The 16,680-nt window shown below is 37.9% G+C and overlaps 1 protein-coding gene across 1 annotated transcript in view; it reads left to right on the top strand.

Annotated features, from left to right (window-relative positions):
• DNAJC5B (DnaJ heat shock protein family (Hsp40) member C5 beta) overlaps nucleotides 1–16,093 on the top strand; it is a gene marked incomplete at its 3' end in the record, with an annotated part of 50,704 nt that extends 34,611 nt beyond the window's left edge. The window contains exons 3-4 of the mRNA XM_080693966.1: nucleotides 3,271–3,442; nucleotides 15,999–16,093. Coding sequence (XP_080550092.1) covers nucleotides 3,271–3,442; nucleotides 15,999–16,093 — 267 coding nt within the window. The remainder of the gene's footprint in view (nucleotides 1–3,270; nucleotides 3,443–15,998) is intronic.
• Between the last annotated feature and the right edge of the window lie 587 nt (nucleotides 16,094–16,680).

Genomic DNA, 16,680 nt, shown 5'->3' with positions numbered 1-16,680 from the left:
CAGTTAATTATAAAATCCAGCATGACTTAAAATACCTTTAGACATTAATTATATTTGAATTTGGAGCTTCAGGTTAATTCTGACTGGCCTTCTTTTCCCCTGTAGTGACTAATTAAGAACTGACTCATTGCTCAAAACCAAAAATAATTTATTAGTGTGACAACTGTTTAATAAATCATTATAGGACAAATTTAGCCATGCACTTTACTATCTATAGCATGGGTTACATCAGCAAACTAAATACTTGAGAGGGTGAGTGGTAATCATGTCATAGGCTCACGTGGAGCCTGCTGTGAGATGGTGGAGAAGGAAGTGGGTGCATGGGGGATGAGAATTAAGTAGTAGAGGACAGGGAGTTGGGAATCAGAGAGACTAATGTATCCCTGGCTCCTTCCTATCCCTCTCTCTGTTCCTACTGCCATGAGCTGAGAACTGCTCTCTTCTTCGATGCCACCTTGATGTTTCTGACTTGGAGCTGGCCAACCATGGACTGAACCTCTGAAACTAGAAGCCCAAAAACATCTTTCCTCATCTGAGTTGTCTTTGTCGGGTATTTAGGTCACAGCAATGCAAAAGCTGACTAATACAATTAGTATTCATATGATAGTATGGAATTTTGCGGGCTTGCATGGGAGCTGATCCTCCAGGCACGACACTCTTTCCATGGGAAGGAACATCTTCGGTTGTAGGTAATTACACATATGCACCTTATTGACTACTGAGGTCTGTCTGCCTAAAAATGAAAATAAATTTTCTTGCTTAGGAAGTTGGTGAAATTGATTAAAATTTCTATAGACAAGCAGAGGCTATCCAATAGTGGAGATATATACAAAAATAATTCTGATGTGGCTCTTTAAAAAATAAGGTTACAAGCCGGGTGTGGTGGCTCACACTTGTAATCCCAGCATTCGGGAGGCTGAGACCAGAGGATCGCAGTTCGCAGACAGCCTCAGCTACTTAGTGAGGCCCTCTGCAACTCAGTGAGACCCTGTTTCAAAATAAAGAATAAAAAATAGGGCTGGGTGTGTAGCTCGGAGGTCAAATGCCTCCGGGTTCCACCCCCAGATCCGCAAAAAAATAAAAATAAAAAAAATAAGGTTACAGACAGACATCATGGTGCATGCCTGTAATCCCAGTACTTGGGAAGCTGAGACATAAGGATTGCCCATTCAAAGCCAGAAGTACACAGTAATTCAGGGAGACCCTGTTTCAAAATAAAAACTAAAATAGAACTGGGTGTAGCTCAGATGTAGAAGACCCCTGGGTTTAATCCCCAATGCAACAACAAATAAATAAATAAATAAATAAATAAATAAATAAAACTACAAAGAAATACATCTTTCCCCTTATGTTTGTATCAAACCCCAATTGCACAGTGGGAGCGTCTTGGCACAGAGGAATCGTGCACTAACTAAAAACGCACGATATGAATGAATCAACATACCATAAAAATATATATTTTAAATACTATATACCTACTTGTGTCTAGCACTGTTATGAGCACTACAAGGAATAAAGCAATGATATTTTCCACATAAGGCAAGCAACCTAGTTGAAATAATAAAGAACAAACAATGCATGAGTGAAAGAGACATTTTCCGAGAAAAGGACACCCTGGAAATTGCATAGTACAAACCAAATAAAGGAAGGAGCTCTTGGAGAGCAATGGTCAAGGAGTGCTCACAGAACCGTCTCCAGGGGCAGGAGGGCACTGCAGCTTTGTTTTTAGAGTTATTTGCCCCAAACTGAAAATGTAGCAAAGAGATTATAGGTGGGAGGTGTGATCAGAACTCCCCCAGTGTAAGCCACTCTAAGGCTCACCCCATAGGTAGTACTAGGTAGATACATGGAGTCTGGGCTAGAAAGCAGAAACAGGACAGATGAAGTCCCCCTCTACACCAATGAGTTCTATTATACTACTGAGTAAACACGATGCCCATAGCCGATGTTTATCTTGTATCTCCCTTGCTTGTTATATTAGTCAGCTTTCTCATTGTCTTGACTAAAACACCTGACAAGAACAACTTAGAGGAGGAAAGTTTATTTAGTTCATAGTTTAAGAGGTTTAGTCCATGGTTAACCAGCTCCAAGGCAAAAATATCATATATATAATACATATATATACATATTTTATATACATGTATAATGCATATATAATATATACATATATAATACACATATAATATATATGTACATGTATAATACATATGCATATATAATTTACATATACACGTATACATATATAATATATACATATGTATGTGTATATATGTATATATTATATATAATTATGATATTACATACATAATTATATATATATAATATATATATACTAGAATTATATGTATATACTGGGGATTGAACACAGGGGCATTCTACCTCTGAGCTAAACTCCCAGCCCTATTTTACTTTTTATTTTTATTTATTTATTTATTTATTTATTTATTTATTTTTAATTTTTTTTGTGGGTCTGGAGATGGAATCCAGGGGCATTCAACCTCCGAGCTACACCCCCTGCCCTATTTTTTTTTATTCTTTATTTTGAAACTGGGTCTCACTGAGTTGCAAAGGGCCTCACTAAGTAGCTAGGCTGTCCTTGAACCATGATCCTTCTGTCTCAGCCTCCCAAATGCTGGGATTCCAAGCGTGTATCACCATGCCCGGCTGGTAATAATATTTTAATCAGATCATAAATTGATTTTGCTCAGTTCACAAAAAGGGGATTATTATCATTTCAAACTGGGAGAATCAAGAGAGTTTCTTTTAATTATTTTTAGTGGGCAAAACTTTCAGATGTTTGTGGAGAAATTGTGCTATTTCCAAGGAGGGACAAAGCATTCATTTGTTAATTATTTTGTACATTCACTAATTCAGTAAGCATTAGGTGTCTACTGCATAGCAGGTACCAAGCCCTAAGGTACAAGGGGTCAAAGGACAGCCAGTTCAGTTGACCTAGGTTTTTTTGGTTATTTTTTTTTGTTGTTTTGCTTTGGTTTGCTCTTTATAATGATCACAATAGCTTAAGAATAAAGAAGAAAACACTTTGTTACTTTGACTACAAGTCATTTCCTCTGGGTATGGCTTATTAGGCAAAACTTTATAAAAAAATGGATTTCCACGGGAACAGAAAAGAAAGTTTCCACAGTGGGTAAGGGTGCGTATGTTGCTGTGGGTGAACAGTGGGCTCTTGTATGTATGCAGACATGACTTCTGGGTGTGCCTCTCCCCACCATCCTTCCCCCTATTTGGTTCTGCTTCTGTCTCCCCTAGACCCTGTTCATCATCTTTGGCCTCTTGACGGGCTGCTACTTTTGTTGCTGTCTATGCTGCTGCTGTAACTGTTGCTGTGGGCACTGCCGGCCCAAATCATCGGTGCCGGAAGAGGACTTCTATGTGTCTCCTGAGGATCTTGAGGAACAGATCAAGATCGACATGGAAAAAGGTAAAATGAGGGCAGAGGGAGTGGGTATCCCTCCACAGACAGACCAATGCCAGGTTCTCAGCAAGAGAGATCCAGTAACCAAGTGGGAGAAGTCCCAGGGACTGTCAGCTTTGGGGAAGATGAAGGGACATTGACCTTTACCAAGCACAGAGAAAAGCTGAAAGTGGCACTATTAGAAAGAAATCACGAAATGTGCTAATAACAATTCAAATCAAGTACAATTCATGGTCTTATTACAAGAGAGTAAACACTGGGTTCAGGGAGGTTTGAGTGAAAATGTCCAGGGCATGAGAACCAAAGTAGAAATTTCTCCCAGGAAAAACCTTTTAGCCTCTTCCTATATGATCTATTGAAATAGAAGGAAAAGAACCTCAAGAAAACCCATCAACCCTTGACGTTTCTTCCTTTGGATGACTTGATAATGATTTGAGGTGGAACTGGAGTGGACTCTTTTCTTCATCTGAAATGTAGCTCCTTTCTAAGTTGCATTCAGGGCCAACCTCAGAGCAGCGTCAAGAATGGGGCCGTTTGCTTTGCTAAGCTACTTCCGCATGTCTATCTATGTGCATGCATGGCCTTGATATAGTACTGGATTTTTCGAGTCTATTTCACTCACAAATGAAAAAGGAAAAAAAGTAAGAAAGATAAGCTCTGGGAGAATTCATGCCAGGGATGCTTCGTGTAAGTCTTTGTTTGACCGTGCTGGGGTCCCACCTGCCATCACCATGCTGTCTTGCAGCCACAATTCTACTACCATGTTCTCCTGTGGAATGCATCATGGTTGTAGATTACAGGCTTCCTCGTTAAATCCCCCAGGAACCCCTAGACAGCCAACTGAAATAATTACTCGATAAACCAGAAAGTGGCAGAACTGCTGGATTCAGAATGGTGTACTTCTCAGGACTAGAACATGCTCGATTCTTTGGTGGCACTGAAACAGAAATTCCAGGGCATCATGCATCAAAGACTACTTAAAGGCTTCTGTGTGCCATTTATTTCCTATCAAAAATGATGCCAAGTAATATGCATTATTGCTCATCCAGACTCCAGGTCAGGGGTCTTCAATCATGTGAATTGTTCTGAGCCCTGAATTCTCAAAATTGAGAGGACAGAAAGCATTTTTCTATAACCTCTTGCTACTGGGGTGGTCAGCCTGACACCAGAGCAGATGTTCAGACAATTTTTTTTATTAATGCCCTTGCAGCCAAATTGTGGGCTTATGGTAAAGTACATTTGCTAGAATTTTCTTTTGTTCTCTTTGGGATATAAAACAACAAATTAATCTTAATAGCAGAATTACTAACAAATGAATTTAGGGAGATATTTATGTGGAAACTTCTCCTCTTTGGGGAAGGGCTGGTGACTCTCAACTTGCTTGAGAATGATGATCTCAGAACATTAACCCCTTCGACCGTAGGATCTCCCCATAACACCTATCATGCCAGCCCTGTACTCAGCCCCTGGCAGTGAACAGAGAAGGAACAGTGAGATGGAGAGTATTGTGATCATCATCCACTGTGTCCTGTCGACATTGTCTTAACTTTAAAGCAGGAAAACCCAGACTATGAATTAAACCTAGCTATCTCAAATCCAGGATTTCACACTCTTTGAAAAGCCTTGCAATCTTTCCTCTTCTTAATTATATAAAAGCCCCACCAGGTCACTTCTGTAGACCTTCTTTATGGAATATTTCTTTTCTGGAACAGACTCCAGATGAGGCACCTGATTCTGGCCAGGCCTCCTCCCAGCTGGGTGCTCTGTAATGAGTGTGTGTGCCACCCACTGGACACCCAGAGCTCCAGTTTTGTTCTGGAGGTCAGGTCCTAGAATCCCATTTGACTGTGTTATTAAGAATTCTTAACCAAAAAGAAAAGCCTCATCTTATTTCCAAATATTAAAAAGTTCCTGTGCAAGGAGGGTCCAGGTTCTATGGGACCTGGAATTTATGCAATTTGGACAGCCCTCTTTAAAAAAACACAAAGTAAGGTCTAAGAGTGGATATTTGTTAAAAATAAGAAAAAGAATCATAACAAGTTGTAAAGCTTAAACATTGTCAAATACCCGGAACATGTTATGCAGTATTGGTATTAGTTGTTCACTGAAGGTTTTGTAGAATTCAGCTGGGAACCCATCTGGGCCTGGGCTTTTCTTTGGTGGAAGAATTTTTATTGCCATTTCTGTTTCTTTGGTTGTTATTGGTTGGTTTAGGCTTGCTATGTCCTCTTGGTTGAGTGTAGGAAGGTTAACTGTGCTTAGAAATCTATCAATTTCTTCCAGATTTTCAAGTCTATTGGAGTATAAATTTTTAAAGTAGTTTCTGATAATATTTTTAATTTCTTCTCTATCTGTGGTGATAGCTCCTTTTTCATTTCTAATTTTGATAATTTGAGTTGATTCTCTTTTTCTTTTGGTTAGGTTGGCCAGGAGTTTATCAATTCTATTAATCTTTTCAAAGAACCAACTTTTTGTTTTATTGATTCTTTGAATTGTTTTTTTGTTTTCTATTTCATTTATTTCTGCTCTAATTTTGATGATTTCTTGCCTTCTGCTGGCTTTGGGAATAGACTGTTGCAGAATTTCTAGATCCTTGAGTTGTGTCATTAGGTTCTTTACTTGGTGGTTCTCCGTCCTTTTTATGTGGGCACTCAATGCAATAAACTTTCCTCTTAGAACTGCCTTCATGGTGTCCCATAGGTTTTGGTAGGTTGTGTCTCTGTTTTCGTTTGTTTCCATAAATTTCTTTATTTCTTACCCCTATATCTCACCAAACACAGGAATCAACTCAAGATGGATCAAAGACTTAGAAATTAGACCTGAGACGGTGAAGTTAGTAGAGGAGAGCATAGGTTCAACACTACAACATATTGGCACAGGCAGTAACTTTCTCAACAAAACCCCCAAATCTCAGGAAATTAAAGCAAGAATAAACAAGTGGGATAACATCAAACTAAAAAGTTTCTTCTCATCAAAGGAAACTATCAATAACCTTAAGAGGAAGCCCACAGAATGGGAAAGGATCTTTACCAGCCACCATTCTGATAGGGGGCTAATATCCAGAGTATACAAAGAGCTCAAAAGACTCTACACTGGCAAAACAAACAACCCAATCAAGAAATGGGCAAATGAACTAAATAGACACTTCACAAAATAAGAGATACAAAGGGCTAATAGATACATGAAAAGATGTTCTTCATCACTGGCCATCAGGGAGATGCAAATCAAAACTACATTGAGATTCCATCTAACCCCAGTCAGAGTAGCAAGCATAAAGAAATCAAACAACAACAAATGCTGGCGAGGATGTGGGGAAAGAAGAACTCTTTTACACTGTTGGTGGGAGTGCAAACTAGTTCAGCCACTATGGAGATCTGTGTGGAGATTCCTAAGAAAGGTGGGAATAGATCCACCATATGATCCAGCTATACCACTCCTGGGTATCTTTCCAAAGGGGTTGAATTCAGAGAAATATAGCAACATATGCATACCTATGTTCATAGCAGCACAATATGTAATAGCCAAAATATGGAACCAACCCAGATCACCATCAACAGATGAATGGATAGCAAAACTGTGGGAAATACACACAATGGAATTCTATTCAGCCATAAAGAAGAACAAAATTATGTCATTTGCAAGGAGATGGAAAACCCTGGAGAACATTATGTTAAGTGAGATCAGCCAAGCACAAAAGAAGAAGATACATATGTTTCCTCTAATATGCCCAATCTAGGAAACACAAAGAATACCAGTGGGACTCCAGTTATTGAAGGGGAAATACTAGCTAAGTTTGGATGGTAAGATAGGAGAGGAGGATGGTCGGTCTTGATTAACGAGGGTCTACACCTGAACATGTGTAAAAGTATGAATAAGTCATGGTTAACCTGGACAGCCATTGGTGGGAGGGGGGAAAGGAAAATGGGGGCGGGGGGGAGGGCATCAAATATAGTGTAAATGTATACTATTTACGTTCAATAAAAAAATAAAAATAAAAAAAAATAAAAATAAAAAGAAAGAAAACTAAAAAAAAACATTGTCAAATACTATGCATTATCACAAAATCTAGAAAAATAGTAATCATGTTAACCTTCTAGCACATCTCTTAGGATATTTTTGTCCTAATGCTCTATTGCTATGTATTCTTTGATTGACTCTTCATAGGACAATAATTAATATCATTTTATATAGTAAATAATACAAATAACTGTCTTTTCTCAAATGTGTTTGATCCCAATTTGATTTTTTATTATTGGTAAATTAGAAAAGGCTCTTTCAGCTTTAGAATTCATTATTGATAATGCTGTCCAAATTTTAGAAATTATTGTAAAATTTGGGGAGTCCTTGGGTTCAATCCTCAGTACCTCCAAAAAAATGGAAGAGAGTGTTTAGGTAGAGAGGAACAATTCCCTTCCTCCTGCTTTTTTGTTTTTGAAAAAGTATAACCTGAAATGGAAAAGATAGTGGGCTAGTGTGCACTAGGTTATTTTCTTTACTTTTATGTTCCTAAATTAGAAGCTTCACTTTATGAAACACTGAGTGGTATATTTAAAACGATCTTCTTTAGACCCTATATTCTCTGCTGTTAGCTGAAGGCCATATTGAAATCAGAGTTCCACTAACTAAGAGGGCTGTATAGACCATTTTGAGATAAAGCCTTGTTCTGTGGAATGTGTATGTGTGTAGGTATTTGTGTATGTGACACTATAACAAGGTTTCAAAGCAGGAGCCTAAAATGGAACCAATTATCACTGAACACCCTGGCAAAGCACAGCAAAGCAAAGCAAAAATACAAGGGCTAAATTCAGTTTGTTTCTTCTAAGCTGAAGCCAATGGAACAAATTCAACCAAAAAATTTCTTGCGGAGTCATGATTTTTCTTTTTTCTTTTCCTTTCTTTTTTTTCAAAGGAGGGGGATAAGTATCTGAAGGAGATATTATAGTATTGACCTTGGATCTAACAACATGTGATTCAGTGCATGGAAAAATATGTTGCTTGCTTGACTGTTCTTGTCACTCACCTGGACAAAACCCAAATAAATTCACAACCGCTGAGCAGAAGCAGCCATATGTCTCTTGCTTTTGGCCAAGATATGAAAATATTCATTACACTTGCTGTTCAGTATTCATCACATCTGACTGCCCAAGGAATGAGTACCAAGGAAGAAATTAAACTGATCCTTTCTCTTGCGGTGCCCTTCCCCACTCAATCTCCTGCCTACCCCTTCCCCCATTCAAGGGGAACCAATTCTAAAAATGAATAATGCTTATAACTAGTCCAAAAACCTTTGCTCCATCTCAATATGACAATGTCAATGTGTGTCAAGGCCCCAGGCCCGGGCAATGGGATAGCTGAGTCAGCTCAGAGGGCCTGAGGTTTCTTTGATGTGGAGCCACCAAGATTCACCGAGAAAAAAAATTTTTTTTGGTGGTACTGGGGTTCCTGGAAACCCTTCTACCTCCAGTTTACACTCCCAGACCTATTTTATACTTCTTTATTTTTGGAAACTGGGTCTCTTAAGTCATCGCGGCTGGCTTCGAACCTGCGCGATCCTCCTGTCTCCGCCTCCCAAGCGCGGGGATTACAAGCGTGCGCCACCATGCCCGGCTCACTGAGTAATTTACTCAGATTTATTGAGATAGTCTTTTAGCAGCAAACATTTATGGGGAACTTAATATTTGCTTGACAGTATGTTAGGGGATAGAGAAAAGAAAGACCTGGGGTTTCTGGTATCTTGGAGATTTGGAGACAAATATTAAGCAGATAAACATGCAAAGAGCTAGCTAATTTATAGATACAATAAACCTGCCAAAGGAGAGGTATAGGGACAACTAAAGTGAGCACAGGGTGCCTGACTTGGATGCAGAAGCAGGGGATTATGTAGATATGGGGAACCTTTGAAGGGATGAATCTTGGCACAAGTGAAGACTTTGGCAAGTCTCTCCCTAAATCCTTGTGGATAAGGAGGTTGAGGGTGCTCTAGATGCCAGGCAAGGTGGAGTCACATCAGGATGTTCTGTCAAATAATTTTATCAAAGAACTGAAAGAGGCAGAAATTGTATACAGACTGTACTTGCAAAGAACCCTAAACTGAAATTAGACAAAGGATCAAACCATCAAAATGAAATGTGATCGATAAAAGTAGCTGGAATCCCTGGACGTTTGTTAGAGAAGAGCAAGAACAGCAGTAAAATCAACTAGAACAAAGAGGGGAAGGAACTGAGACACTCTGGGGAGAAACTGGAAAAAGGTAGAGAGGTGCAATATTATTCAGCTATGCAAAAGGAATGGTACTGGTACATGCTACAAAGGAGATGGACTTGGAAACATAATGTTATGTGAAAGAAGTGAAATGCAAGAGGAGAAATGTTGTCTGATTCCATTTATATGAAATATTTAGAATAGTTAAATCCATAGGGGCATAAAGTGGTTGGTGGTTGTCAGGACCTAGATGAAAGGAGAGAAGAGGGAACAACTGCCCAATAGATATGGGGTTTTCTTTTGTGATAATAAAGATGTTTTGCAACTAGACAGAGGGTGGTGGATTGTACATTTGTTCCCTGAAAATTCACCCATTGTCAAAGAGTCAAGGCTACCACAGGCTCGAGTAAGGCATCAGTACTCACAAAGTGTGAGGAGGCGGGAGAGCTGACTATCAGCCTTTAATGCCAGCAACCTTGAGTACATGGCCAGCTGCAAAGACAGATCAGACGGTCCCATTTCAAGCCCTGACTCTATGAGCTATAGTTGAGTTCTTTACATAATTCATTTAACTTTTTATATGCTATTTTTATTAAAATTAAGTAGATATAAGTCATATGACCTTGTACCTCAGAAAAGGAATATTGCCATCACTTGTATGGTACCTTGTTTGCTTTTCCCTCCTCAAGTCATTATCTTAAATTGTTTGTAATCATTTCTTGATATTCTTTTTGGTATTACTAATATATTTATATTGCTAATTATTATGCTGCTTGTTTTTTCATATATTGAACTTTAAATGAGTGGACTTATTATACTTAATAATTCTTTTTCCTCAACTTGCTTTTTTCACTCATCATATTTCTGAGATTCATTAACATTGGTGATGCCATTTATTTCCACTGTATGTCAATAAAACTTCTCATAATTTATTATTTTACTGCTAATGAGCATTTGCATGCTTTCTATAGTTTTTTGCCATTCTAGCATCATTATGTAATCATTTTGTAATCCATTCATCTGTTGATGGACATCTTGGCTGGTTCCAGAGTTTGGCTATGGTGAATTGTGCAGCTATGAACATAGATACACATGCATTAGTTTGGTAGTTTGGTTTCCTTTCTTTTGGGTAGATACCCAGAAGTGGTATTGCTGGATCAAATGGTAAATTTGTTTCCATTCTTCTGACGATTCTCCATACTGTTTTCCAAAGTGGTTGCACTAATTTACAATACCACTAACAATGTATTAGAGTTCCCATTTTTCACATCCTCACCAGCATTTGTTGTTGTGTTGTGAATGATTGCCATTCTAGTTGGAGTTAGGTGAAATCTCAGGGTAGTTTTGATTTGCATCTCTCTGATTGCTAATGATGTTAAGCATTTTTTCATACATTTATTGGCCATTTGAATTTCTTCTTTTGTGAAGTGTCTAGTTCACCTGCCCTTTTTTTTTTTTTTTTTTTTTTTTTTTTGCTGGTACTGGGGTTCCTGGAAGCCCTTCTACCTCTGGTTTACACTCCCAGACCTATTTTATACTTCTTTATTTTTGGAAGCAGGGTCTCTTAAGCCAGCAGGGCTGGCTTCGAACCTGCGCGATCCTCCTGTCTCCGCCTCCCAAGCGCGGGGATTACAAGCGTGTGCCACCATGCCCGGCTCACTTGCCCATTTTTTTGCATTATTTATTTTCTTAATGGTGAGTTTCTTGAGTTCTCTGTATATTCTAGATATTAGTCCTCTATCAGAGGAATAGTTGGCAAAAAAAAAAAATCTCTCATCCTGTCAGCTCTCTGTTGAGATTCTTGATAGTTTGCTTTACAGAAGCTCTTCCGTTTAATGCAATCCCACACATTGATCCTCATTTTAATTTCTTGTACCTTTGGGTCTTGTTGAGAAAGTTTTTTACCTGTTCCTATGTATTGAAATGTTGGACCTATGTTCTCTTCAAGGAGCTGTAAGGTCTCTGGTCTGATTTCCAAGTCTTTGATCCCTCTTGAATTGACTCTTGTGCAGGGTGAGAAAGTGGGATTTATATCCATTTTATGCAGATGGTTAACCAGTTTTGCCAACACCATTTGTTGAAGAGGCTATCTTTTTTCCAGTGTATGTTTTTGGCTCCTTTGTCAAAAATCAATTGGCCATAAACATGCAGATTTGTTTCTGAGTCTTCTATTTTGCTCCATTGGTCTATGTGTGTTTTTGTGCCAGTACCATGCTGTTTTTATTACTATAGCTTTGTAGTATGGTTTGAAGTCACGCATTGAGATGCCTCCTGCATGGTTCTTGTTGCTGAGAACTACTTTTGGATATTCTGGGTTTTTTGTTGTTCCAAATGAATTTAAGGACTGATTTTTCTATGTCTGTGAGTAGGCATACAGCCAGCATCATATTGAACAGGGAAATCCTGTAAGAATTCCCCCTAAAAACAGGAACAAGACAAGAATGTCCACTATATGAACTTCTTTTCAATATAGTACTTGAGACTCTAGTTAGAGAAATAAGGCAAGAAAAGGAAATTTAAAAAGTACAAATGGGAAAAGGAGAACTAAAACTATCCCTATTTGCAGATGACATCTGCAAATCTTCTATACTTAGAAGATCAAACAAACTCAACCAAAAAGCTTGTAGAACTGATCAACAAATTCAGCAAAATGTCTGGATACAAAATCAATGTTAAAAAATCAGAAGTTTTCCTGTATTTCAACTATAAATCCACTGAAAAAGAAATTCAGAAAATACTTCCACTCAGGATATACCACAAAAAATAAGATATTTAGGAATAAACCTAAGCAAGGAGTTTTGTAAAAGACCTCTACAAAGAAAATTATAAAACATTAAAAAAGAAAAGAAATCAAAGAAGACCATAGGATATGGAAAGATCTTCCATGTTCTTGGATAGGCAGAATAAATATCAAAATAGTCAGTCTTCCAAAAGTGATCTATAGATTCAATGCAATAGCCATTAAATTATCTATTTTCTTTTGAAACAGGGCCTCACTAGGTTGCTGAGGGCATTGTTAAGTGGCTGAGGCTGGCCTTGAACCTACAATCCTCCTGTCTGAGCCTCCTAACTACTCAGATTCCAAGAGCACATCACCACCTTGCCCAGCTATAGGTGTAAAATCTTATTAACGACTTTGTTTTTCATTATTTGAGATGGTCACATTTTTTTCCTTTGATCTATCAATGAGAAAAATTATATCACCTGATTTTTCAATAAAAATAACTTTGCACATAAACTCAGTGCAGTCATGATTATTAACTAGTTTATTCTTTAATGAGCTGATTAGTATCTTGTTTTACATACTTTTGTATCAATGTTAATGAGATTAACATTTCTTACTGGGTTTTGTATCAGAAGTATGCCTCATAATATAAAATTTGAAAATATTTCTTCTTCTAGTTCTCTTTTGAGAGTTTGTATAAGATTGGCATTCTTTCTATTGATTCAATTTATTTGATGTTAAGGTCTCATTTCTTCTTTATTAAAAAGAGTTCTTCAAAATTTCCCCTTGTCCTCTTTTACATATCTGTACTATTTGTACTACTGCTCATTTTTATTCCTTAGATTGTTGTTCTACTTTCTCTTTCCTTCACCCTTCTTACCAGATATTTGACAATTGTATCAGTCTTCTCGAAGATAAACTTTTGGTTTTGCTGATTCTAATATTTTTGTCTCTACTTAGTTTCTGTTTAGTTATTTTAATTTATAATGTTCATTTTCTAACTTATACTTAACTTCTTAATTTCCAACCTTCTTTTGTTACAATAAATATTTAAGGCAAAACAATTTTTTATATTCTAAGATTTTTTGCTCGCTTCATAGTCAGTTACTAAGAGGATTATTCAGATATCCCACCATGACAGTTGACTTTTGTTTCTCTGTAAACTCGGTCAATTCTGGCTTCATGTATTCTGAGGTTATTAGTGTGTATAAGTTTAGAATCCTTATGGATAATTGATGAATTAAAGATTCTATTATGAATAGTGCCCCTCCAAACCTCAAAATACTTTTTGTTTTGCTTGATTTATTTTTTTGTGTAGTGCTGGAGATTGAACTCAGGGGCTATACACAGGGGCTATACTATAATCTGAGCCCTTCCTCCCTTCCTTCCTTCCTTCCTTCCTTCCTTCCTTCCTTCCTTCCTTCCTTCCTTCCTTCCTGAAACAGGGTCTCACTAGGTTGTTGAGAATTTCACTAAGTTGCTGAGGCTGGTCTCAAACCTGTGATCCTCCCATCTCAGCCTCCTAAGTAATATGATTACAGGCATGCGCTGCCATGCTGGGTTGGACATGCTTGCCTTATACTTTACTTTGTTCAAATATGGTTACATTAGCTTTCATTTCATTAGTGTTGATGTGAAAAATATTTCTATCATTTTACTTTCAACTTCTTCTATTTTTTATGTGCCTTTGGTAAAGAGCAAATAGCTAGAATTTTAAATTCAGTCTGATAATATTTTTCTTTTGAATGAAGTATTAAGTCTACTTGCATATATATATATATATATATATATATATATATATTTTTTTTTTTTTTTTTTTTTTTTTGGTGGTACTGGGGTGGAACCCAGGGGCTTTTCTACCTCTGGGCTACACTCCCAGACCTATTTTATACTTTATTTGGAAACAGGGTCTCACTAAATTGCTGAGAGCCTCACTAAGTAGCTGAGGCTGGCTTCAAACCTGTGTGATCCTCCTGTCTCAGCCTCCCAAACCCGGGGATTACAAGCATACGCCACCACACCTCACACCTGGGCTTACTTGCATTTATTTTAGTGATTATACTTTTATCTTTTTTTTTTTTTTTGGTGGTACTGGGGTTCCTGGAAACCTTTCTACCTCCAGGCTACACTCCCAGTACCTATTTTTATACTTTTTAAAATTTGGAAACAGGGTCTCTTGAGCCAGCGTGGCTGGCTGTGAACCTGTGCGATCCTCCTGTCTCCGCCTCCCAAGCACTGGGATTACAAGCCTGCGCCACCACGCCCAGCATATTTTATCTTTCATAATTTACTTTTTTTGTGAAACAATATTGAAACATATTCTTTAAGAGAACATTCTGGGCTGGGTGTGGTGATTCACACCTGTAATCCTGGTACTTGGGAAGCTGAGATAGGAGAGTCACAGGTTCATGGTCAACCTCAGGAACTTAGTAAGGCCCTCCTCGACTTAGATCTTGTTTGAAAATAAAAAATAAAATAGGGCTGGGAATATAACTCAGAGGAGGAACACCCCTGGGCTTAACTCCCAGTTACACCGAGAGAGAGAGAGAGAGAGAGAGAGAGAGAGAGAGAGAGAGAGAGAGAGAGAAAGAGAATATTCTGAGAAATCCCGTCAACTCTATTACTGCCTGTATATCATTTGGCTAGTTACAAAAGCAGTATACACCCCACTTTCCTCATCTATAAAAGGGGTATAATAATAATCCTACCTCAGTGATATTACAGCTATTTAAGTTAGAATATTGTTGGGAACATAATCACAAGCACATTGACATACATTCTTGTTTTAAATTAGCATGTTTTTTTTCTATGTTTCTCTTTTCTTTCTTTTGGCTTGATATTTTTCCTTATCTCATCTCTTTACCTCCTCTGGTTTGGACATTATATTCTCTGTCTAATTCTTTTGGAGTTATGCTAGAAATCTATCAAGTATACTTCAGTTATCATAGTTTAAAATTCTTTTTTCTGTCCCTTCCTGAACAATAAAAGGATTTCACAACATTTTGATTCTGATCATCCCTTTATGACATACTTTATTGTTGTATTCTGGTTATTCTAGAGATAGAGAGCTCTAGCTATGTTTTTCCTATGAACTCCTGTTTCGTGCAGGTTTATAGAGATTCTTAAGACCTGGGTTAAATGTGAGACCATTCACTTGTTTGGGATAGCAGTTAATAGGAAGTGGAGAGCTTCTTGTTAGACTCTCAACCCATCGACTCCTGTCCCACTAGGGGCAATATATGCAAGAATACACTAGAAACTATATAAACTATACCTTTTATGTAGATATGTAGTATGGACTTCATGAAAGCTGTCCCTTGGAGTTGTGCAGTATCCTACAGGTACAACAGTATGTGGTAGCTCTGTATCCCTCTCCACATGATGGTAGAAACTAAAGTTCAGGTTTGCTGGGTTCAGTAAGCATCCTCCTGGTGAGAGTTGTTTTGCCAAGTCTGAAATTGGCAGAACTTAAAAAATATATACAATGTTTCCTCCTTTTGGAGTACTTAAAAATAGGCACTTAATATCTTACAAATTGAATCAATTTGTTAATCATTTCAACAAAAACACCTACCACTAATCCAATGAAAGAAACTAATTGATGAAAGTATTTATTGCTTTTTTGTTTATTTTTAGATGTGAACTTTCCCGTTGTTCTCCAGCCTACAAACGCAAATGAGACAACGCAGCTAATCAGAGAAGGCCCTCGGAGTTACTGCACAGACTCCTGATGTCGAAGCCCTTGGGATCCACAGTCTCTCCTCTGGGTTCCACCATGCCTCCAGGTGGTCCAGGGGAGGGCAGGGCCACAAAATGCTGTGAACCTTTAGACATTTTTTTTTTTTTTAGGTTAGGGGAAGATGGATGCTACATGATTTTCTCAGTATGTGGACTTTCTCTTTGAGTCGAATTCCTAATGAAACACATTCAATTTTGATGAATAAAGGTCTGAAGATTCGTTTCTGCTCCTTACATGGGATAAGGCAGTGCAACTGGACAGCCTTTAAGAGCCTGCCTCTTGATGTGAGCCAGGCTAAAATAGTGTTACAAGACAGAAGCTGCTGGAAATTACCACCCATGTAACCAAATGCAGTATTCACATCTGCCACAAACATCAGCAAAATACACCAGAGAATTAAGGGGTGGGTACATTTGGATCTCTTTCTCTGTTAATGTTTAAGATGCTTATAGAAATATTTCAAGAGATAGGAAGAGATGGTTAGAATAAAAAAAAAAAAGACAAATCGCATTGCTTTAGAGTATTATTTTAGCAAGGCCCTCTGAAACTTAGCAAGACCCTGCTTCAACTGATGCTTAA

Source organism: Muscardinus avellanarius, assembly GCF_963383645.1.
Source record: "Muscardinus avellanarius genome assembly, chromosome: 4".
In the NCBI taxonomy this organism is placed as follows: Eukaryota; Metazoa; Chordata; class Mammalia; order Rodentia; family Gliridae; genus Muscardinus; species Muscardinus avellanarius.
This window is presented reverse-complemented; position numbering and strand designations above follow the sequence as displayed.